The 22,937-nt window shown below is 46.5% G+C and overlaps 1 protein-coding gene across 3 annotated transcripts in view; it reads right to left on the bottom strand.

The window, feature by feature from the left end:
• The window catches only part of SPECC1 (sperm antigen with calponin homology and coiled-coil domains 1), a 248,034-nt gene that overhangs the window by 127,893 nt on the left and 97,204 nt on the right, over nt 1-22,937 (bottom strand). Inside the window, exon 1 of one of the 3 annotated variants that reach the window (XM_057535571.1) lies at nt 3,260-3,466. The exons of the other annotated variants lie outside the window; for them this stretch is intronic. Within the exon in view, the coding sequence (XP_057391554.1) occupies nt 3,260-3,299 (40 nt within the window). The 5' untranslated portion in view covers nt 3,300-3,466. Of the gene's footprint in view, nt 1-3,259; nt 3,467-22,937 lie in introns of those variants that run through there. 3 annotated transcript variants of the gene reach the window in all.

Genomic DNA, 22,937 nt, shown 5'->3' with positions numbered 1-22,937 from the left:
GAAACTAATGCTTCCTTTAGCATACTGGGCACCTTTGTGTGAACATAAAACGGCAAAATGGCACCCCTTCCTCTGGAGTGATACAACCCCACCTGGGCCCACTCATTTCTTTATTCCCAGCTGCCTTTGAACAGTGCGCAACCTGCGCGACTATACACAGCAGCCCTCTCTGACTTGCAGGCACCAACAACCTGGTTGGAAACTGAAAGACTGTTAACTGAGACCTTTTAGGAAGTAAGAGGTGTGGTCATCAACACGTTCTGATTCCAGCTGCCCTCATCCGTGCAAACTTTCATGCCTTCTGCTTGATTCATTTCTCCTGTCCATACTGTAACACCACAGCAAAAGTGACTCATCTCAGAGGATCGCAGACCCCACAAAAGAGACTCTTGCTGTCACAGCAGCCAATTCCAAGGCTAGAAAAGCAGCAGCAGCTGAGAACCGCCTTCTGCCCCAGGCCTGCCCGCAGAGGGGGCTGGGGTGGGGTAGGGGTTGGAGATGGGGCTTTTACCTCATTTACCCTCTCATGGCCCCTCCCTGTCCGAGTAACCGAGGTCAGGGATCCGAGGGAGTCAGCCAGGAGGTGCGCCACTTGGATCTTCATTCGACAAAGACCCTGGCGTTCAGCTGCAAGGACTGGGGTTAGCTGACGCTCCAGCTGTCAGTGCCGCTGGGACTCAGCCTGGCTCCTGGGCCTAAGGCACATTCCTCCCAGGCCGCCTCCAGCAAGAGGACCAAGGACTGGCCGTCACTGCCCGAGCGGGGGCTCCTCTCCTGGGCGGTCTGCTGGGGGCTCCGGGCAGCGGGCCAGGACTTGGTGGGACCTGCAGGGTTCTCTGCCCACACCGGCTGCTCCCTCCTTTTCCTTTCCCAGGTGCTGCGTCTGCATCATGGTCCACAGGCTTTCCAGGCCCGGTCCCGCTTCCCACCCCTTCCCTCTCCCCTCTGATAACCCTCCTTCGTTCCTGATTCTGCTTAAGGGTCTGCGCCTCAGAGGACAAAACTGACAGGACAGAAGACGGGTGTGAAAATCATACTCGGGCGTTTGTTGCTCTGCCTCGTCTGCCTGTTTCCACCGCCCGCCCTTGGGCCCTGCTCCGATGAGCCGCCAGAGCACTGGCTCTGGTGCTAGCCCGATGCACCACACCTGCCAGTGGGAGGCCCCACCGCTTCCCTGCGAGCGAGGTGGTAGAGGGGATTGAGGGTTCGTTAATCTTTAACGAAACTCTCATTTCCGGGATCTCATTGGCGCACTCTATAGCATTTCATCACAGCGTGGCGATCACCTAAAGTTATACACACACTTTCAGCCAACAATAGTCTAGCATTATAATCTTTACTAAGACTTTCTAATTGGGTATCTTTACTCGCGGCAAATCAGCCTGAGTTCCCATTCTGAAATTACTTGCACTCTGAAAAATGCAATAAAATACTCACTGGCATAAAGTGTCCTTCTCATCTCCTATCCATCAGAGCGCTTTAAAAAGCAAGGTCGGACTTCCCGGGTGGCGCAGTGGTTAAGAGTCCACCTGCCAGTGCAAGGGACGTGGGTCCGAGCCCGGGTCCGAGCCCTGGTCCGGGAAGATCCCACATGCTGCACAGCAACTAAGCCCATGCGCCACACCTACTGAGCCTGCGCTCTAGAGCCCACAAGCCACAACTACTGAGCCTGTGTGGGGAACTACTGAAGCCCGCGAGCCTAGAGCCCGTGCTCCACAAGAGAAGCCACCGCAGTGACAAGCTCGCGCACCGCAACGAAGAGTAGCCCCCGCTCGCCACAACCAGAGAAAGCCTGCGTGCAGTAACGAAGACCCAACGCAGCCAAAAATAAAATAAATAAATAAATAGATAAATAAATTTATTTAAAAAATAAAATAAAATACAAATAAAAAGGTCACTTAGAAATCAGAATACAAGCACCCAAATAACTCTTAAAAACTCTAACAAAGGGCACAGTCTCTTCACAGTTTTGACACTAAAGAAATAATACACAGAGCCAAGTGTGTACTACCGAGAGGTGTTTTTAAAATGTGACATATCCTTCACCTAATAGCTTATCACAGGGCTGTTTATGACATAGGCAAATCTGCATTAATTTGCAAATGTTGGCTATTTTGCCCAAAGAAGTTTGGATAAGCGCTGTGTAGTTTAGAAAGTCACCGCTACGTAATCAATGCAGTAACCCCATCTCCAGAGTTTTTCTTCGCGGTCTGTCTCCCTGTGTGGCAAAGTTTTCCACCCTGGTTGTCATATCAGTCCAATGTCCCACAGCTGCCAGCGAGGCACCCACCACCACCCAGCCTCAAGGATGCGGCCTGGCCCTGCCTGGCCTCCCTGCCAAGGTGAGTGAAGAGCAGTGACCCGAGGCTAAGAGACCCAGGTCTTAATTAACGGCCCTGCCTCCAATTCGAGGGCTAAGTCACCTGGACAAGTCGCTGCACCTCTCAGAGCTTCCATTTCCTCATTCAAATTCAAATTTAAAAACCACTCGCTGGAAAAAGTGTTTCGAGTTCTGACTCTGTCCCACAAACACAGACCCGTCACCTGCCAGCCCAGGATTCCAGTCCCAGCTGGACCATCTCTCCCCAACCGGCCAAGATGCACTTTTGGGGGCTAAAGGAAATCCCGTTTGCGTGTGTGGCAGTACAGAAATGTTCTGTTTTGTTTGTAAACGCGACCCCACGGTCAGCAGCATCTAACTCTGCGCAGGAGGTCAGGATGACCAACAGGAGATGAAAACCAGAGGCCAGCTGCCTTCCACCCAGCTCGCCCAATCTCTGAGCAAATAAAAATTTGATAAGCTGGAGAAGCGCCGGTATCCCAGAATAAGCACTGGCTATTTTGAGTAAGAAACAGTCACAATCCAGCCCCGGGTCTGAGGATGAGTTAACAGACCTGCTGATGGGCCGCCACCTTCCACAGGACTCTGGAAAGTGTGTGACACGCACACGGACAGTGCCCACAAAGTCCGCACGAACTGCCCACGCGGCCACGGGGGCGACCCCGGCCCCTCGGCCGCCCCCGCCCCGCCCCCCCCGCGGGCCCGGGCGCCAGGTGAGCCGGCGGCGTTTCCCCGTCGCGGCGCGGGCACAGGTGAGTTCACCACCCCCGGCGCGCATTCCAGAGGCGGGACTCACGCCCGGGAACTTCGCCGTCCGCGCCCCTCGGCGCCCGCGGGCAGCGCGGCCCCGGCCCAGGGCGGTGGGGGAAGGGCGCCCGGCCGGGAGAGAGTGCCGCGACCCCCGCCCGCCGCACCGACCTGCTTCGGGATCCTCGGGTCGCCCCGCGTGGTTGCCCATGCTCTGCGGCCTCGGGCAGCGGCCGACCGGCCGCCTCGGACGGCGTGTCCACCGCGCGGCAGCTCGCGCCGGCTCCGGCTGGCGAGGCGGCTACGTCCGGCGGGTCCGCTCCAGTCAAAGAAAGAGCCGGCGCCTCCAGTCCCCGCGACCGCCGGCCGCTCCGCGCCCGCTCATCTGCATACCGCCCGCCCACCTTATCTACATACCGCCCCCCACGCAGGCCGTCCACCTCGACTCGGGCTGCCCACCCTACACGGCCCGCCCACCTCATCTACATACCGCCCGCCCACCTCATCTGCATATCGCTCTGGATCTTCCAAAGCTTCCCTCCCAGGCGGGGGAGGGACGCGCCCGCTGCCCGACTTCCGGCCTCTAGGGGCGGACGCTGAGAACTGCGGCTGGACCCTGCAGGCTGGAAAAACCCCACTGCGGGGACGCTGAGGCCAGGTGTCACGAGGAAGGAAGGCACAGTCCCGCGCGTGAGAAATCAGACCTTCGGGAAAAACCTGGGTTGCCATAGGACGGGCGCTTCGTAAGTATTTTTTGGGAATTAGTTCTTGGATGAATGAGTAGACGAATAAGCAAGTTTTGAGGCGGAGGCGGTGAAGACGACGCTTTAACAACATTCTCCACGATGAATACTGCCGCTAATAATAAATATGCATGCCAGTCACAAGGACAAACTTACCTCAGAAATGACTGCCTTATCGGGGACTTCCCTCGTGGCGCAGTGGTCAAGAAGCTGCCTGCCAATGCAGTGGACACGGGTTCGAGGCCTGGACCGGGAATATCCCACATGCTGCGGAGCAACTAAGCCTGTGCGCCACAACTACTGAACCTGTGCTCTAGAACCAGCGAGCCACAACTACTGAAGCCTGTGCACCTAGAGCCTGTGCTCCGCAACAAGAGAAGCCATCGCAATGAGAAGCCGGTGCAGCGCATCGAAGAGTAGCCCCCGCTGGCCGCAACTAGAGAAAGCCTGAGTGCAGCAACGAAGACCCAACGCAGCCAAAAATAAATAAATAAATAAATGACTGCCTTATGTGAAAACGCTTAGAACTCACTAAATCTTGCAGTGAAAAGTATGTAATGGGGAAAAAAAAATTATGAGCAGGATGGCAGGTTCCATGTGCTGCATCACTTCAACACTGGCCAATTCTCAGCTCTCATTCAACATCTTAGGTCACTGCTGGTCACTCTCAACAACAGTTTATTCCCTTGGTTTCAGGGACACCACACTCTCCTAGTTTTCTGCCACTTCCCCGGTCCTCCTCTCTGTCCCCTTCATTGGTTTCTCCTCATCTCCTCTAGACCCCCAGTGCCCTAATGCCCAGTCACCTCCATCCAACTTAACTCTTTGCCTTTAACTTGGCCATCACAGCCAAGCTGTGGCTTTTAGATCCCGCCTGTATATCTTCAGCCTGATGCTGCCCTCTGAACTCCAGACTCATCTATCCAACTACCTTCTTGACGCCTCCACTTTGCTGTCCTAACAGGCATCTTCAGTTTAATGGGAACAAAACCAAATTCTAGATTTTCTTCCATCGATGCCTCACATAGTCTCCTCCATCTCCATAAACGGATGATATCAGGATAAATATGGTAAATGCCACCACCTCAGCACTTCTCACCGCTTCCACTGATACCACCTGGTCCAGCCCACAGTCACCTCCCACCAGGATCACTGCGGCCGCCTCCTAACCTTCTTCTCCCTTCTTCTGCTCCTGATCTTCACATAACAGAGCGATGCTTCTAAAACCCAGGTCAAATCATATCACACCCCCACTGACACGCTCTGATGGCTTTCTGTCTCACTCGGCGGAAAAGCCAAGCCCTAACAATGGCCTTCAAGGCCCTGAATTCCCTTCCCCTCCCTCCACCATTGGATTCGCCTCCCCCCTCACACCTGTCTTGCTATAGTAGCCTCCTCACTCTTCCCAGATAAGCCAAGTTACTCCCACCCAAGGGCCCTTGCACTTGCTGTTCCCTCTGCCCGGGATGCTTTTCCCCACATTCCTACATCACACAGACCATATGGTTCACTCACTCTCACTTCCGAAGGGCTCTCACTTATTCATTTGATTAAGAGGGGCTTCTCTTATCACATCATGTGAAATAGTCAATCAGACCCTCCACACATACACTTCCCTGGTTTGTGGACCTTTGTGACACTTTCCACCATTTAGTCCACTGTATGTTTACTTGTTATCTGGTTTATTGTCTCTCCAGTAGAGTGCAAACATCATGAGAACAGGGAATGAATGCATGAGTGAGTTTATAGGCTGTACTGTAAACACATCAGCTCTTACACGTTACTTCCTTTCAGTAGTAGCGCTGTGAGTTATTCTCCAACAAAACTAGTTTGTCAAAGACAAGAGTCATAGTTCTATAAACTACAAAACTTGGCACAACCCAGAGCACACAGAAGCGGATGTATGAAGGAAAATAAATTGCATAGGATGACTTCAGAGCAGAAATGCATATGAGATCAAGCTCAACCCCCCTTTTTAAAAGGTGAAGAATGGACTTCCCTGGTGGTGCAGTGGTTAAGAATCCACCTGCCAGTGCAGGGGACACGAGTTCGAGCCCTGGTCTGGGAAGATCCCACATGCCGCAGAACAACTAAGCCCGTGCACCACAACTACTGAGCCTGTGCTCTAGAGCCCGCGAGCCACAACTACTGAGCCTGCGAGCCACAACTGCTGAAGCACGTGCCTAGAGCCTGTGCTCTGCAACGAGAAGCCACCGCAATGAGAAGCCTGTGCACCGCAAGGAAGAGTAGCCCCCACTTGCCGCAACTAGAGAAAGCCCGTGCGCAGCAACGAAGACCCAATGCAGCCATAAATAAATAAATAAATAAATGGTGAAGAATAAGCCCAGAAAAGATGTTTGACTTCCCAAAATATGTATGGATCAATCGACAAAGGCTGAGTTTGTGAACACTGCCACAGTGACACCACTTCAGTTTACAGAACAGTTACATACTTATCTGGAGAGTTTTGAAACTGATGAGTCATCTTCTTAATCCCATAAACTGTTATGCAATTAACATGTATCTCATCATGAAAATTGGACAAGATACCAACCCGAGATACATCCTGTACAACTATGACTCTCTTTTACAGTCGAAAATATTTAAATCAAGTCCTGTGTGTATTTCATCTTCTTAACATTGTTCTAATCTTGCCTCTCTCTTATCTTTGCTGGCACTTGTTTAATTCAGGCTGTTAATTCACACAAGGATAAACTAGCAATAATTTCCAACTCACTCGATGCTTCCCGTGTTGCTGCTGCCCAAACCCCTCCCCCATTCCACCCATCAAGGAGGCAAATGCAACCTTATCACACCTCTGCTTAAAAGCTCCCCGCCGCTCCCTTCTACCTTTAGCATAAAGTCCCCAGTTCTTGGTGTATCATCTTGCACCCCGACACCCGTTACCCTACCCTCATCTTTCAAGAGTACACCCTCCCTTTATCTCCCAGCGACATGAAGCCAGTTGTGGTGCCCTGAACATGCCCTACTGTCTCAGGTCCCTACGCTTTCATATCTGCTATATTCCCTCTGACTTGATACCCCCCTGTAGCCTGGCTACCTGGCAAATGCCTATGCTTTCCTCTAAATTCTTGGTCAGGCATCACTTCCCCTGGAAGCCTGCCCATCCCAGCCAGAATCAAATACTCACTCACTCCCTTATGGTATTTCTGTCCCTTGTAAATGCTTGTATTTTCCCACAGAACCACATTATTTAAACTATGCTTCTTTGTAAGACTGTGAACTCTTTGAGCGGCAGTGATGCTGTCTTAGTCATGTTTGCATCCACATCTTATAAAACTGAAGTAAATAACATATTTACCTACTCTGTAATACAATGCTAACTTAAACAAACAAAATAGTTCTGGGATGGTCACTTGAACTTCTGAAGGATTCTTTGCTCTCCAGAGACATCCTATGTTATTGAAATGAAAAGACTAAATATTATAAAGACATCAACTCTGCCCAAATAATTAATCTATAATTTTAACAAAATTCAAATTAATCATGAACTTGATGTATTTACTCCAAGATTCACCTGGAGGAATAAAGGCATCAGAAAGTCTAAGAAAATCTGGAAAAGGAAGAAAAAGAGATAAACACATGCCATAAAATTACATCAGAAAACCAGTGTGGTTACGACAGAATGGAAATTCCCCAAAAAACAGATTTAAAAGAATTGAACAGGACTTCCCTGGTGCGCAGTGGTTAAGAATCAGCCTGCCAACACAGGGGACACGGGTTCGAGCCCTGGTCAGGAAGGATCCCACATGACGTGGAGCAATGAAGCCTGTGCACCACAACTACTGAAGCCCGTGCGCCTAGAGCCCGTGCTCCGCAACAAGAGAAGCCACTGCCATGAGAAGCCCGTGCACCGCAACGAAGAGTAGCCCCCGCTCACCGCAACTACAGAAAGCCGGTGCACAGCAACAAAGACACAACGCAGCCAAATAAATAAAATAAATATATAAATAAATAAATTTATAAAAATATTAAAGAATTGAACATAAAGTAGCACTTCAAATTAATTGACAGCCATATCTCCCTCTTTATGCCAAAAATAAGTTCAATTCAGTATAAATTTAAGTGTAATATATGAACATATAAAAGTCCTAGAAATAAACATGGATGAATGTTTTATAATATTGAAGGGGAAAGAGTCTTTTTTTATTGTCCGACTTTTCACTGTGAACATTTTCAGATTCACAGAAAAGTGTGCCCAGGACACTACAATGAACAACTTCTATATCCATCAACTACATTTACCAATTGTAAACATTTTACCGCATAAACATTTTACCACATTTGGCCTTTATCTCGACCCCTCTCCATTTTCCTTCTCATTGACTCATTTGAAAGTATGTTGCCAACCACATGACATCACAACACCTCACCGCCAAATACTCAGCAGGATCTCCTAAACTCTCCTACAACACCATGATCACACCTACGAAAAATAATATTTTTCAAAATATTACACAGTACACAGTTCATATTAAAATTTCCCCAATTGTCTCCAAAAAAAATTTTTCCCCAAAACATCATGATCCAATCAATGTTAAATACTCTTTAAGGAAGACACATCCTGAAATAACCTTCACCAATGATAGTTTTATTTATTTATTTATTTATTTGGCCACGCAGCTCGTGGGATCTTAGTTCCCCCACCAGGGATCGAACCCAGGCCCTCTGCAGTGAGAGCAGCGAGTCCTAACCACTGGACCACCAGTGACAGTGATAATGCATCAGTGACAGTTTTAGATGCTGATGGCGGTAACCTGATAAAACCATTTTAAAAGGAGGTAGAGAAATTTAACCCACTCCTAGTAATTATTCCTGAGGGCATGACCTCACAATTTTAAGTATCAGCCATCACCGAAAACAAATCTTTTAAAGAGAACTTTGAAAGCAGGACAGCGAGAAGCCAAGTTGTGGCAATAATACGAACTGGGCAAACAAACGCTGACCGTCCAGTGTTATGGGAAGAGGATAAAATTTCCAGTGGAATCAGAGTGTTTGTCCGGAGCCACAGGTGGAGGTACAGCTGACATGCTCCAGAACCAGAACCGGTGCTAAATAACCTCAAAAATGCTCTAGGGACGTCGAAGACGCCTATGATGCTTGTTTTAAAAGAGCAACAACAGGGGACTTTGCTGGTGGTCCAGTGATTAAGAATCTGCCTTCTGATGCAGGGGCTGCAGGTTCGATCCCTGGTCAGGGAATTAAGATCCCACATGCCACAGGGCAACTAAGCCCCTCGCACCACAACTAAGACCCGACACAGCCAAATAAATAATAATAATTTTTAAAAAGAGCAACAATGGAATTTTAAATGATTATATTTATATAATGTGTGATTTCAAAGGTAAGGGTGTACCTAAAGTTGATAAACTAAACATTAAAATTATGTGTTTTCTATTTCATCTCTATTTGAAATGGAAGACAAAAAAAGGTTTTTAGGAAACTTCATTGAATAAAAGGACCCCCTAACATTCAGGCATATACAGTAAAATAGTATGTACATGGCACTATTTTTTAAATGCTCTATTATACTGGTCATATTAGTCTATGCAGAAATAAATTTGGACGTGTGTGTAGCAAGTTACTACAAATAGCCATATCTGAAAAATAGAGTCATAGAGGAATTGCTTTTTCTATAGCAAGTATCTCTAATACCTTAACAGTAAACATATCTTACTATTAAGATCAGGACACACAAAAAGAAAAAAAATGTGTATATCCTTAAGCCCAGCAATTCTTCTAGGAATTTGTTAAAAAATAATAATAATTACAAATACACATAAACATCTCGCTTCCAAGATAATAATTCTTAACATTTATTGAAAAGTAATCACCTGCCAGGCACTATTCTAAGTACTTTACATATTTTAATTGATTTAATCCCTTACAAAAATCCAACAAGATAAAACTATTTTTTTTAACCCAAATTAACGATTAGGAAATGACAAAGAGGGTAAGTAACTTGCCTGAGTTACTCAGGTGTGAAGTGGCAGAGCCAAGATTTGAACCTGTGTCAGGGGTTCCCCGGGGGCACCCGGTTTGCCGATTCACTAGGAGGACCTGCAGGGCGTGGAGTTGCGCTCCTGGCTTTGATTACCACAGTGAAAGGCTACGAGAAGGGGAAAGGGCGCATGGGGCAAAGGCCAGAGCAACCAGATGCAGGCTTCCAAGAACCTTCTCCCAGGGGTGTCAGAGCGGGTGTGCTTCGTTCCTCCAGCAACAAGATGTGACAGCGCCGGTGTGTTGTTACATAAGAAGAAAGCTCGCTAGAGAAAACCCAGGGCCGAGGGTTTAACTGGGGGCTGGCCACACCGGCACCCTCTGCCTAGCACCCAACAGGAGTCCAGACACCCAGAAAGAAAGCAGGAGTTCAGCATGAACCACAGTGTTTGCACAGAGAGTTTAAGCACAGTGACCCCCTCATCCGTTGCGGGTGGAAACCATCCCGAAATCCAAGTTCCCAGAGGCCAGCCGAGCGCCAGCCCTGTAAGGAGAGCCGCCCCAGGCCTGCGGGCCCACTGTGTTCTGCACGCGGTACTCACGCCATTTAACTCCAGAGTCTGTGCTCTTCACAACTGTCCATCGCTTCCCCTCTGTTTGTAACAGCAAAAAGCTGGGAAAAAACCTTCAGTGTTCAACACAGGGGCCTAGTTAGATAAATCATGACACAGCCATACGATGGTGTCCTATGCAGTCCCTAAACAAGGTGTCAGACATGTTGCTATAAAGCAGAACGGTACATATATTAAGGACATAATTCTTTATTTTTGTATATTTGTATACAAACATAAAACACCTGGATACAAACACACAGGTAAGCAAGCAGTAAAGGGTTTGGAAAATTATACCTCAAGGCTCTGATTAAGAGTGGCTCTCTTTCAGTGGAGTGGGTAAGATTTTTATGACCTTTATGTTTTTTTTTTTTTTTGCCTCTCCATATGTTTTTTATTTTGCTGTAGTGCACAGTGTACTGCTTTTTGCTTTGGTAATTTAAAAAAATTCACTTTGAAAAAAATCACATATATTCTCTCAACAATGTTAGGTAAAATTGCTTATATTACCAAAAGGTTCTTCAGTTTCTAAGAAGATCCTTTAAATAATTATTAATCCGGTACATGTAAATTATTGAACATACGTAATACCGTTAAGGGCTGAGCTTAATCTGAAGGTGGTGCTAGAAGACAGGTTGAAATTTTTACTAAACACCTACGAGTGCACTGTTTTTTAATAACATGACCTCGAACTTTAATTTTAAACATTTATTATGAAAAACTTCAAACATATGCAAAAGTAGAAAGAAATATTATAATGATATTCTATGTACCTATCAACCCAATTATCAATTCATGGTCAATCTTGTTTCAAATACCATCATCCACTTCTCCCCTACCCTCAATTATTTTGAAGCAATCCCAGACATCCTATTTCATTGGTAAATATTTCAGTTTGTGTTTCTAAAGATAGGACTCCTTTTAGAAAAAAAAACCCAACAATTCTATTATCCCAACTGAAAAAATTGACAGTCATTTCTTATCAAATAGCTAATCAGAGTTCAAATTTCCAGTTATACCAAGATTTTTTAAAAAAATCATAATCCGTACCACAACACACCGATTAGAATGGTGAAAATCGAAAACACCAACACCAAATGCTGGCAAAGATGTGGAGCAACAGGAACTCTCATTCATTGCTCATGAGGATGCAAAATGGTACAGCCGCTTGGGAAAACAATTTGGCAGTTTCTTACAAAAGTAAACATATCCTCACCACATGATCCACCACACCCCTTGGTATTTATCCACATGCACTGGAAAGTTATGTCCACACAAAAGCTGGCACAGACATGTCTACAGCAGCTTTATTCATAACTGCCTAAACGTGGAAGCAACCAAATGGTGAATAGGTAAACGGATGAACAAACTGGTGCGTCCATATTATTCAGCACTGAAAAGAAATGAGCTGGAGGCGCCTTAAATGCAGATTTCAGAGTGAAATAAGCCAGTCTGCAAAGGCTGCATCCTGTATGATTCCAACCATACGACACTCTGGAGAAGGCAAAACCACGGAGACAGTGAAACAATCAGTGGTTGCCGGGGTTTGGAGGAAGAAAGGTGGGGGGAAGACTAGGTGGATCACAGGGTACTTTTAAGGCAGTGAATCTATGCCAGGTGACACTCCAGTGATGGAAACATGTCATTATACATTTGTCCAAAGCCACAGAATGTATAACCAACCCAAAGGGTGAACTCCAATATAAACTGTGGAGTCTAGTTAATAATAACGTATCTACAACATTGTAAATCAACTATACGTCAATTAAAAAAATGAAAAAAAAAACGGATCTATATTGGTTTATCAGTTGTAACAAATGTACCTCACAGTGTAGGCTGTTAATAAAGGGGGGGGGGCTTCCCTGGTGGTGCAGTGGTTGAGAGTCTGCCTGCCAATGCAGGGGACACGGGTTCGTGCCCTGGTTTGGGAAGATCCCACATGCCGCGGAGCGACTAGGCCCGTGAGCCACAACTACTGAGCCTGCGCGTCTGGAGCCTGTGCTCCGCAACAAGAGAGGCCGCGATAGTGAGAGGCCTGCGCACCGCGATGAAGAGTGGCCCCCGCTTGCCACAACTAGAGAGAAAGCCCTTGCACAGAAACGAAGACCCAACACAGCCAAAAATAAGTAAATAAAAATAAATTACAAAAAAAAAAAAAGTTAGTTTAAAAAAAAATAAAATAAAATAAAGGGGGAAACAGAGGGGGGTGTGGAGGGGGTATATGGGAACTTTCCATACTTTCCACTCATTTTTTTTATAAACCTGAAACCTCTTTAAAAAACAAAGGCTATTCCTTTAACAAAAATCATGATCCAGATAACTACCTCGGGCTTAAAGTAACACCACAAAACAGGGATAAGAGTCACCGGGGATCACCTGTCCATCAGCCATTTCCTTCTTCTTTGCTAATGAACTCCACGGAACGTGATGCTGATAGAAGGTCACACTGTTCTTAGCTCAGGAATGAATCTTAATTACACGGTCTAAGCCAACTGTGGTGATACCATTTTCCTTGCTAGTGACTGGGGGAGGCCTGGTGGGAGAGTCCGGTAACGCTTTCTTGCCCTTAAGGGGACACACTGGAAGAATGCCCTCTTCTTCCATGGGGCTTTGTCCTCCCGGCTTGCAGTCACCAGCACTACAGCGGCCGTCTCCACCACGACGGCGAGGGGAGGTGGCCAGGAGGGCAGACGAGAAAGAGAGAGAACTGGTTCTCCCACGACATCACTGTGTCCCGAAGGTAAACCTCCTTTGAGTCAACTACCTTCCGTTCTGTTAATACAACATGGCACGTTCCCTCAGCGCTGAAGTCCAGCTGAGTCAGATACGATCTGACCCGGTAGCTCTCCTTTTTCTCCACAAGGGACTCAGGTACAGAGAGATTCGCTAGCTTGCCCAAGGACGTAGAGATAAAAAGGAAGGAGCCAGAGTTCAGTTCAGGCCTGTTGCCTGCAAAGCACTTGTTCTTTCTTTCTCTACCTCTTTGCCTTCAGGAGAAGCTGGCCCCGGAATCTTCAAAGAGAAGCGACTCTTTCGGGATTCAGGAAAGCAAATAGTTTCTTGTAGTAAGTAACTGTAAACTATGGGAGAAAATCTTGAAAGCCCTTCCTGAATTAGAGAAAACACATTTTTTAAATCTCCAACAGGGCTTAACTTAAATATAAATAACATCGCTACAGGGTAAAGGAAGGCAGATTGAGATAATGGTCATCAGCACTATAGACCCCTGTACAATAAAAATGCCCATTGTCTGTCCTTGTCTCAGCCACTGACTCATTAGGTGACTGCGTCCAGACCACCCCCTGAGCCTACAAGAGCCTTATTATCTACCCATCACCTTCCCTTGGAGCTTCGTATAAATAATAAAAACTCATCACTGGCCTTCAGATTCTGAAGTTCACGTTATATGTGAAAGACAAGCCTAGACCAAACAGCTACCTACATACGGGTGTAACGTGAGTTTTTCCCTAAGCTCCCAAGTCTAGGCGCACAAAGGGGGTCGTGTTCCCCTCAATGACTTCTGGAAGTCCCAGGAGCATGGGGCTTAGGCTGCTTTATTCAATCAATAATATTCAGCACCTGTGTTGTACATGACACTCTCCAAGTCTTCCATCTTCTAAAGGAGGGGGGAAACCTCAACTTTCCTAATAAGTCAAAGGCCAACGAGGTTTGCACAAAGAAAACCGAGAGAAACTTAAACGCTGGGAGAAAGAGTCAAAGACAGGGTAACAAACGAAGTCTAGTAACTGAATCAGAAGAAAAGTTCCTCAGGCAAACAGCACATATATTGGTCTGAAAAACACTCCAACGACAAAAAGGTGGCAGGAAACGTCGAGGGCGGATCTGTAGGGACAGAAAGCAGATTTGTGGTTGCCTGGAGCTGGCGTGAAACAGGAATTGACTGGAATCGACACAAGACATCTTTTCGGTGTGACAGAAATGTTCTAAAGCTCCGTCGTGGTGGATGGTTGTAACTTGGTAAACTGACTAAAACTCTTTGGCTTGCACATCTTAAATGGGTGAATTTAGTGATATGTAAATTACACTTCGATAAAGCTGGGGTTTTTTTAGTAAGTAAAGGGAGATAAACGGATGAGCCTTCAAGACTCTATAAATTATTTCTGAACTAAAAAAGAGCCCCGTCATTTCTCCAAATCAATTAGCAAGACTGAAGCCTGGGGGTGCCTCAGTGCCAGGAATAAAGGCTAGAAAGATACTGGCTTTGAAGAAGATGAGATAAAGGGGAGAGAGAGGCCTCGGCCACGCTTGGGACGGGCTTGCTTCCTGAGTGCGCTGCCAGCAGGTCCAGCGCACAGTCCAGTGGAAGCGGCAGAGAAGGAAGAGGCAGGAAAGAGGAGCGCTACAGGGCAGGACGCGGGGAGGTCTGAGCAGAAAGACAAACGCGGCGTATCTTTAGAAGGGGAAAAGCTCATCCTGTTGTGGGGTCGAGAAAGTCTTCACAGAGGAGGTGATGCTTACGAGTTGGTCCTGCCTCTTGCGGTGAACAGCACTACTGTCAGGGTCCAGAGCGGCAGGAGGGGCCAGCAGGACAGGTGCCGGGCATGGATGTGCGTCCTGGAGAAGCAGTGCCGGGTCTGTGCTCACCAGGGCGAACAAAGGCTGGACTGTTGGAAAGTCTTGAGTGTATTTGGAGAACCAGCCCCCCTGTGGCCCAGGACTGGAGCTTAAGGCACGCACAGGGTTGGGCCGAGGCTGCCGCGGGATCGCGCTGGATCCAGGCAGGAGCTTTGCCCCTGGTCTCCCGCGGGAGAGCCCGAGGTGTCTGAGCAGAGGCCTGGGCCATCCAAAGCTGTGGTTCAGGATGATGGCCCTGCTGATGCAAAGCCTGCTGGTCATTCACCCTCTTCCTAGCATTTCACACATGACCAGCTCACCAAGATAACCAAGGTGCCCATCTGAACAGGACACGCTGACCAATGTCCTGGGCAGGACGAGCACAGTGGGTTGGGGGGCCCCACCTGGAACAGCTGTGCACTTCGGCCCCCTCCACATGGGTTGTCTGCACACTGAGAGTAGGTCTATTTGTTCCAACCCTATTTATCCTAGTTGTACCAGTGATGTTATTTACGTAACTTGATTATTATGTAAACCAATGAAACAGCGCAGAGAGAGAAAGAGATTGTTTCCTCAAAAGCCACTCTGAATGGTTTGAAAAGACTGGATGAAAGTGAGCTGTTAAAATAGGGGATGGGGGAGGGATAAATTAGGAGTTGGGGATTAGCAGATACAAACTACTATATGTAAAAGGGGTAAATAAGGTCCTACTGTATAGCACAGGGAACCATATCCAACATCTTGTAATAAACCATAATGGAAAAGAATCTGAAAACACATATTACATATAAATATATATATATATAACTGAATCACTTTGCTGTACACCTGAAACTAACACAACATTGTAAATCAACTACACTTCAATTTTTAAAAGTGCCCAAAGTAGCTCTAAATGATGAGGGGACCGTTAGCAAACATATGAAAGGATTCTGCAGGCAGTCTTCTTCGGAAGCACCTAAGTTCTCGCTCCTGTTTAAAGCTGGAAATCATGGAAGGTGTGTTACAGGTGTGGGAAGATGCCAAAGGGTTCCTGCCGATAGGTGCGCTCCAAGAAAATACCTTGGCTCTGTAACTGGACATCAGTGAATGAAAGCACTTGAACATTTTAGGTGAAAGTAAAATGTTTAAAGTATATCTTTCATTTTTTAGGATTCCCCAATTTAACCAACTTTGTCAATGAATTGACCCAAACTGGTCCCAGGCGCTCAGCACAAGAGGGTGGGGCAAACATTACCAGCAGCCTGACTTCAACCAGGAAGCCTCTGTGCTTTAGGTGAGAGATGCTGTGTCAGGCGGGGTCAGGGGAAGCCAGAGGAAATGAAAAGAAGTGGGTAGACGTGGTGACAAAGACAGTCACACGCTGGAGGAAAGGCGGCTGACGGAGGACAGGAGAGCCGATCTGGGTGTCGGGAGAGCACTGCAGTCGGCAGGAGTCAGACGCTAGAGGAAGCAGGGAAACAAGTGCAGCGACAGGGGTGAGCATCGCTCCGACAGATCCCACACGAACGCAGTGTAAGACCCAGGAGAGCCGGGGCTTCCCTTGTCTCGCTCGGGGCTGCGTCCCTGGCACCTGGGAAGATGCCTGGAGCTCAGCGGACACATTTGTTGAAGGAACGGACGGACGGACACAACACGTGCAGAACATCCACGAGACGCCGTGGGCAGCTGGAGGAGCGTTTCCGGAAGGCAGGTGCAAGTTGGGGCAGAGATGCAGGTTTGGAGTCATCAGGGACCTGGTGGTCCGAGGGGCTGGAGCAGCGTCTCCCACAAGGAAGGAGACAAGAGAAGACATTGAGGAGGAGGTCTCTGAGCTTCATAGCAACCCCTCGAGGGCTGGGAAGGACGTTGGTAAGGATCTGATCCCATCGCCCTCCAACATCTCCAGCAAGGAGTTCAGCGTAGAATGAAACCTCCCCACCAATAACCGGGAGCTCTTTGTTTCCTGGGGCAGCACGCTTCCCTGCACTTCTGTGGCTGCTAGAACATTCTTCCACATATTCAGTCAAAACCTGGCCCTAATTTTACTGCTTGGAACCAAAAAGGAAAACTTTAACTTTGACTGAAAAAGGAATTGTTGACAAAGTGCAAGGAAGAAAAAAGCGTATCATCTTAGGAAAGCAGAGCTGGAAGAGCCTGGTCAAGACGTCCCAGAGTCCAAAGCAGGTGGATTTTATTTAATTGCCATAATTCCTAACTCGGAGATCCTGTTACAGAGGATGGTTTGAGAGGAAAAGCATGTTTTATAAAGATATCTACATTTTAGGCTCTGTTCTTGGTTTCTGGAAAAGGCCATTGCCTTTTGTGCTCCCCGCTTCCTGAGATGGGTGGGGTTAACTTCGTCTTACAGGCAACGAAACATGTGATGTTTCTCCAAACGGGAGAGTCTGATCGCCCAGTGAGTAACGACACCGATGGGAGAAAGGGGTGATCCCTAGGCAATCAGTGTGACGGTGACCCAGGCAAACTCGAGGAGGTGTGTAAAAACTGAAGGACAGGACGCAGAGCCTTGCCTGACTATGAAGTTGGCAGAAACTTGTAAGAAAATGGTCTGGAAAGATAATCCTGGAAAGGAGCTGAGGTTTGCTGAAAACAATTAAGGGCAAAAGCTCTGCCCCTTCTCCTGTCTTCCCGCACACACGTGCCCCCCAAAATGGTTTTGCCCTGCAGAGGGCAGATCAAACCTTAGCGAGAGGAAACTCAAGCCCAAGAAAACCACCTAAGGAGCATAAATTTCCTGGCCCAGGGAAATGACAACCCCAAAAGCGGAGATAACTTTGAACGAGTTCATGAACGGCTCTCATAAGCACAGAGAGATGAGGGATGGGCCGGAGAGGAGTGAAGCACACCGCACACATGGGAGGGTGCGGGCTGGGTTCCGGGGCTCACCGCGCGGAACGTGTGACCGTTCCCGCCACCGTCCGTGCACAGAGAGGGAAGAGGACGCACACCTGCTTCTGCACACACTGGGAATCTCTAGAAGGATAGCGGAGGGCTGGTGCTGAACGAGGCGGACAGAAGGGTGGCAGCAAAGCTTCTCACTGTACCCTTTGCATTGTGAGCCATATGATTCTATGACCGATTCAAAAAATGAATATGATTTAGAAATTTTACCTGACCAAAGACTAGAGTTTGATAGAACAGATTTTAAAAGGAATGGTTTGCAAGGGCCCAAAAGGAGCCCCAGGGGTGGCCAGGAGCCAGGATGGGTTAACTCGGAAAATGCACTGAGAACGAGGCAAACGGCAGAAGGACCCTTTCTACCTGCTTTCATTTGAAAGCCCACAGACACGGCTACTCCAAGAGTGGGACAGGCGGCGTTGCTGGGGGATCCTTTCGCTTCAGGCCACACAGCTGGGGCATGGCGGGAAGGGCAGAACAAAGCCGCGTCTGTGCCCTCCTCTGCCACTTTTCTTCCAGCCTTCCGGCCGCTCCACTGCTGTCTGCAGGTCTTCCTTTCGGACCCTCCACCATCGACCCCACACATAGTTCCTGACTTTAATACTCTGCACTTAGATGATCAAATATATGTTGATTTCATTTATTATTAATCTCTTGCGTTCAGGTTCCGAAACGAATTCCCACAGCATAAAGCCACCTCAGCTGGGCTGTCTTTTGGAACTGATCAAATGAGGATGAATATCCCCTCCAAGAGCGTTTAAGAAAATCTGAGCAAGATTCAGTTAAGGGAGGGGGCGGCACGTATCACCAGGACACACTTCTACTCTATCTGTACCGTAATTTGCTTAGGAAAAATGCTTTCCTCAGTATTCACCTAATTTTTGATGTGGAAATCAATATGCAAACAAATAAAATTCAACGGCAAGCTTAGTCATCCAAACTTTCAGGAAGAGAGAACAGAGCGCTGAGAATCTACTGTGCGTCGGCAGCCAGGAAAAGCAGCACAAGGGAGCAGGTCTGGTCATGTTTTCCAGAGAGCGATTTGAACATTTCAGAAGGTCATGGCCAAGTTCAGGGCCTGGAACTTGAATGTTCCACGAATTCAGTGGAAAGACCTCCGGCTTACCTTCCGTCCAACGTGACGGTTACCCAGAACCAGAAAAGCAGAACTTTCTTCTGGAACATAAAACTCATTCCACAGTGGGACCCACCGTTTCCTTCCCTTTTCTCCTCTTCCATAAAGAAGCCTGGGGTACGGGCGCCAGGCCACGTGGTTCTGACCATGAACCAGCTCACACTCACTCAAGGAGCAACACCCACGATCGTTCTCCTAGAAGAACGAATCATCCCATCCCTCTGTCCAGAAGCTAACCCTATTAAAGGCCATTAGTCACCATGCTCTCCCGGGAAGGGCAGTTGCAGTGGGAAATGTCCTCGACCTCCACCCACTGTACTGCAGTCATACTGAGCTCTACGACGGCCCCTGCCAAGCTTACTCACAGGTATCCTCGACAGTTCAGCTAGCAGACACCAGCTGTCAACACAAACACGTATCATCAATAGTATCACATCTCCATCCCTGAAGTTTATTGCTGTACTGTCACTCTGGCACGTAACCCAATACTCTCACCTGGTTTAAATTCACCGAAATCTAACAGTAATGCTGTGTTTCTGATTAAATACTGCAGAGAGAGAGTAAATGTATGAATTGTTTAAAAGAATAATAAAGGAGAGGACTGTTACCTAGGGGTGCTAGTGGGGTGTTCAGACATATAAGTTTTGCTTTATAAGATGCCTTTGCCGACTTTAGAAAATCGATCCCTTGTTCCCTTCAGATATCTAAAGGAGACTTGATTTTTGTACATTTCAGTCCCAGGAAGGTTGTGTGTTTCATCAGTAGCTGGCTTCTTCTCATCTTCTCATCATGAATCAGGTTTCCCTCTCCCCTCTGGCTTCTAGAAACTCCTTGCCAAACTAGCAATCAGTGCACTTTCCTTCTAGCTTTTGGTTTTTTTATTCCCCCCGCCCCACATTTTTATATTTTCATTTTCTTGCATTTATCTCTATAAGGTTTCTTAAATTCTTTCATACAAGAAAGGGTATAAATAAAAACATTAAAAATTCCACTCTCCCTTTTCTTAACGAGTGGTTCACAAAACACTCTCCCAACCATCCACATTTTTAAAAAGTAAGTCTAGCTGGTGAATATGTTGACTGTCAGCTGGTCCACTTTCCACCTTCCGTTCATGATAAACGTTGGAATAGAGGGAAATTCCTCAGAAAAAAAAAAATCTTACAAAAATTAGGATAGAAGGGAAATTCCTCAGCTTGATAAAGAGCACGTACAAAAACCCGAAAGCTAACATTATACTTAACGGTAGAAGACTGAATGCCTTCCCCCTAGGGTTATGAACAAGGCAAGTATGTCCGCTCTCAGCACTTTTATTCAACACAGTGTTGGAATTTCTAGACAGTGCAACAAGGCAAGAAAGGGAAATAAAAGGCATACAGATCAGAAATGAAGAATTAAAACTGTTCCTACTTGTAGATGACATGATTGTCTACATAGAAAATCCCAAGGAATCTAAAGGAAAAAAATCTCCGACAACTAATAAGTGAGTTCAGCAAGTTTGCAAGATACAAGATAAACATAAAAAATCAACTGTATTTCAATATTCTAGCAATGAACACCAAAATTAGAAATACAGTAACATAATACTTAAAATTGCTAAAAAAAAGAAATAGGTATAAATCTAGCAAAATAGGTACAGGATTTGTATGCTAAAAACTATAAAATGCTGATGAAGGAAATCAAAGGAGATCTAAATTAATGTTTGTGTATTGGAAGACTCAACACAGTAAAGATGTCTATTCCCAGAAGACTTTTTGTGTGTACGTAGATGAGATAATTCTAAAATTTATATAGAAAGTCAAAGGAACAAGACTAGATAAAACAACTTTGGAAAAGAAGAATAATGTTGGGTTTTCCCTGGTGGTGCAGTGGTTAAGAATCCGCCTGCCAATGCAGGGGACACAGGTTCGAGCCCTGGTCCAGGAAGATCCCACATGCTGCGGAGCAACTAAGCCCGTGCGCCACAACTACTGAGCCTGCACTCTAGAGCCCACGAGCCGCAACTACTGAGCCCACGTGCTACAACTACTGAAGCCCGCACGCCTAGAGCCCGTGCTCCGCAACAAGAGAAACCACCACAATGAGAAGCCTGCACACTGCAACGAAGAGTAGCCCCGCTTGCTGCAACTAGAGAAAGCCCGCGCACAGCAACGAAGACCCAACACAGCCAAAAATAAATAATAAATTAAATAAATAATTTTTTTTTAAAGTTGCAAAAAAAAAGATGTGCTTCAACATCATTAGCCATCAGGGAAATGCAAATTAAAACTAGAGTGAAATACCACCACACACCTATCAGCATGGCTGTGGAGAAACTGGATCACTCACACATTGCTGGCGTGACTATAAAATGGTGCAGCCACTCTGGAAACACATTTTGTCAATTTCTTAAAAAACTAAACATGCAACTACCATACAATCCAACAATTGCACTCCTGGGCATTTGTCCCAGAGAAATGCTTCCACAAAATGTCCACATAAAAACCTGTACAGCTTTATTCATGAGAATGTTTGTAACAGCTTTATTCATGATAGCAAAACACTAGACACAACCCAGACTTGTGGGTGAATAAACTGTGGTACATCCACACCATGAAATACTATGAAGAAATTAAAAAGGAATAAACTTTTGATATACACAACAACCTGGATTAATATCCAGAGAATTATGCTGAATGAAAAAAGACAGTCCCAAAAGCTTACGTACTGTATGATTCCATTTGTATAACATTCTTGAAATAGCAAAACTATGGAAATGGAAAACAGATTAGTGGTTGCCAGGGGTTAAGGAGGGGGTGGGGATCGAGAGAAGTGAGTGTGGCTGTAAAAGGACCACAGGAGGGATCCTGGTGGTGATGGAGATGCTCTATAACCAGACTGTGTCAATGTTGCTCTCCAGTTGTGACATTGTACTAGCATTTTGCAAAATGGTACCATTCGGGATAACCAGTAAAAGGGACAAGGGAATCTCATACCTTGCTACTGCATGTGAATCTACAATTACTGCAAACTTAAAGGTAACTTAAAAAAAAAAATGTGAAATACACTTTCAACTATTATATTGACTTTAACTTTATATATATATATATATATATATATATTTTTTTATGGCTGTGTTGGGTCTTCGTCTCTGTGCGAGGGCTTTCTCTAATTGTGGCAAGCGGGGGCCACCCTTCATCGCGGTGCGCAGGCCTCTCACTATCGTGGCCTCTCTTGTTGCGGAGCACAGGCTCCAGACGCGCAGGCTCAGTAATTGTGGCTCATGGGCCCAGTCGCTCCGCGGCATGTGGGATCCTCCCAGACCAGAGCTCGAACCCGTGTCCCCTGCATTGGCAGGCAGACTCTCAACCACTGCGCCACCAGGGAAGCCCTAATTTATATTTTGATGAAAATTTATATAAAAACTATACACTTTGAATACCATTACATTTTTTAAAAAATCTTTGAGAATCATTCAAAATCATGAAGTGATAGAAATTAGAAAATACTAACATAAACTCAGGGGGGAAAAGGCTTAGCAGAAAAAAAGAATAAAATTTGCCACACAAAATTCATACCTTACTGATAAAAACAATGAAAATGAGCCAGAAAATTATTTTCATCAAATCCACAACCTAACAGATCATCCAAAATCCCTGATCCTTCATAGGCTACTTAATTACACTGATCAGAACCTTGCCAATAAACAGTGGGCCCTTATTTGCCTCCTTGCCCCAGGCCCTACGAATGTCAGGGGTGCGCCTGCTTCTTGCAGCCCTCTCCCCTTTCTTAGGATGCCCAGCATTCAGGTAGTGAAAAAAAAAAACTGTTTATAATGATCTGAGTCCAGAATCTAACACTATTTTACATAGAAACACAAGGAGAGTTTTTACACTTAATTAGACACTGAATTTTCTAGAAATGCAGCTAACATGTAAATCAAGGGA

This window comes from Balaenoptera acutorostrata, chromosome 20 (genome assembly GCF_949987535.1).
Source record: "Balaenoptera acutorostrata chromosome 20, mBalAcu1.1, whole genome shotgun sequence".
NCBI classification, from domain to species: domain Eukaryota; kingdom Metazoa; phylum Chordata; class Mammalia; order Artiodactyla; family Balaenopteridae; genus Balaenoptera; species Balaenoptera acutorostrata.
The sequence above is the reverse complement of the archived record's forward strand: the minus strand, read 5'-3'. Positions and strand labels throughout refer to the sequence as shown.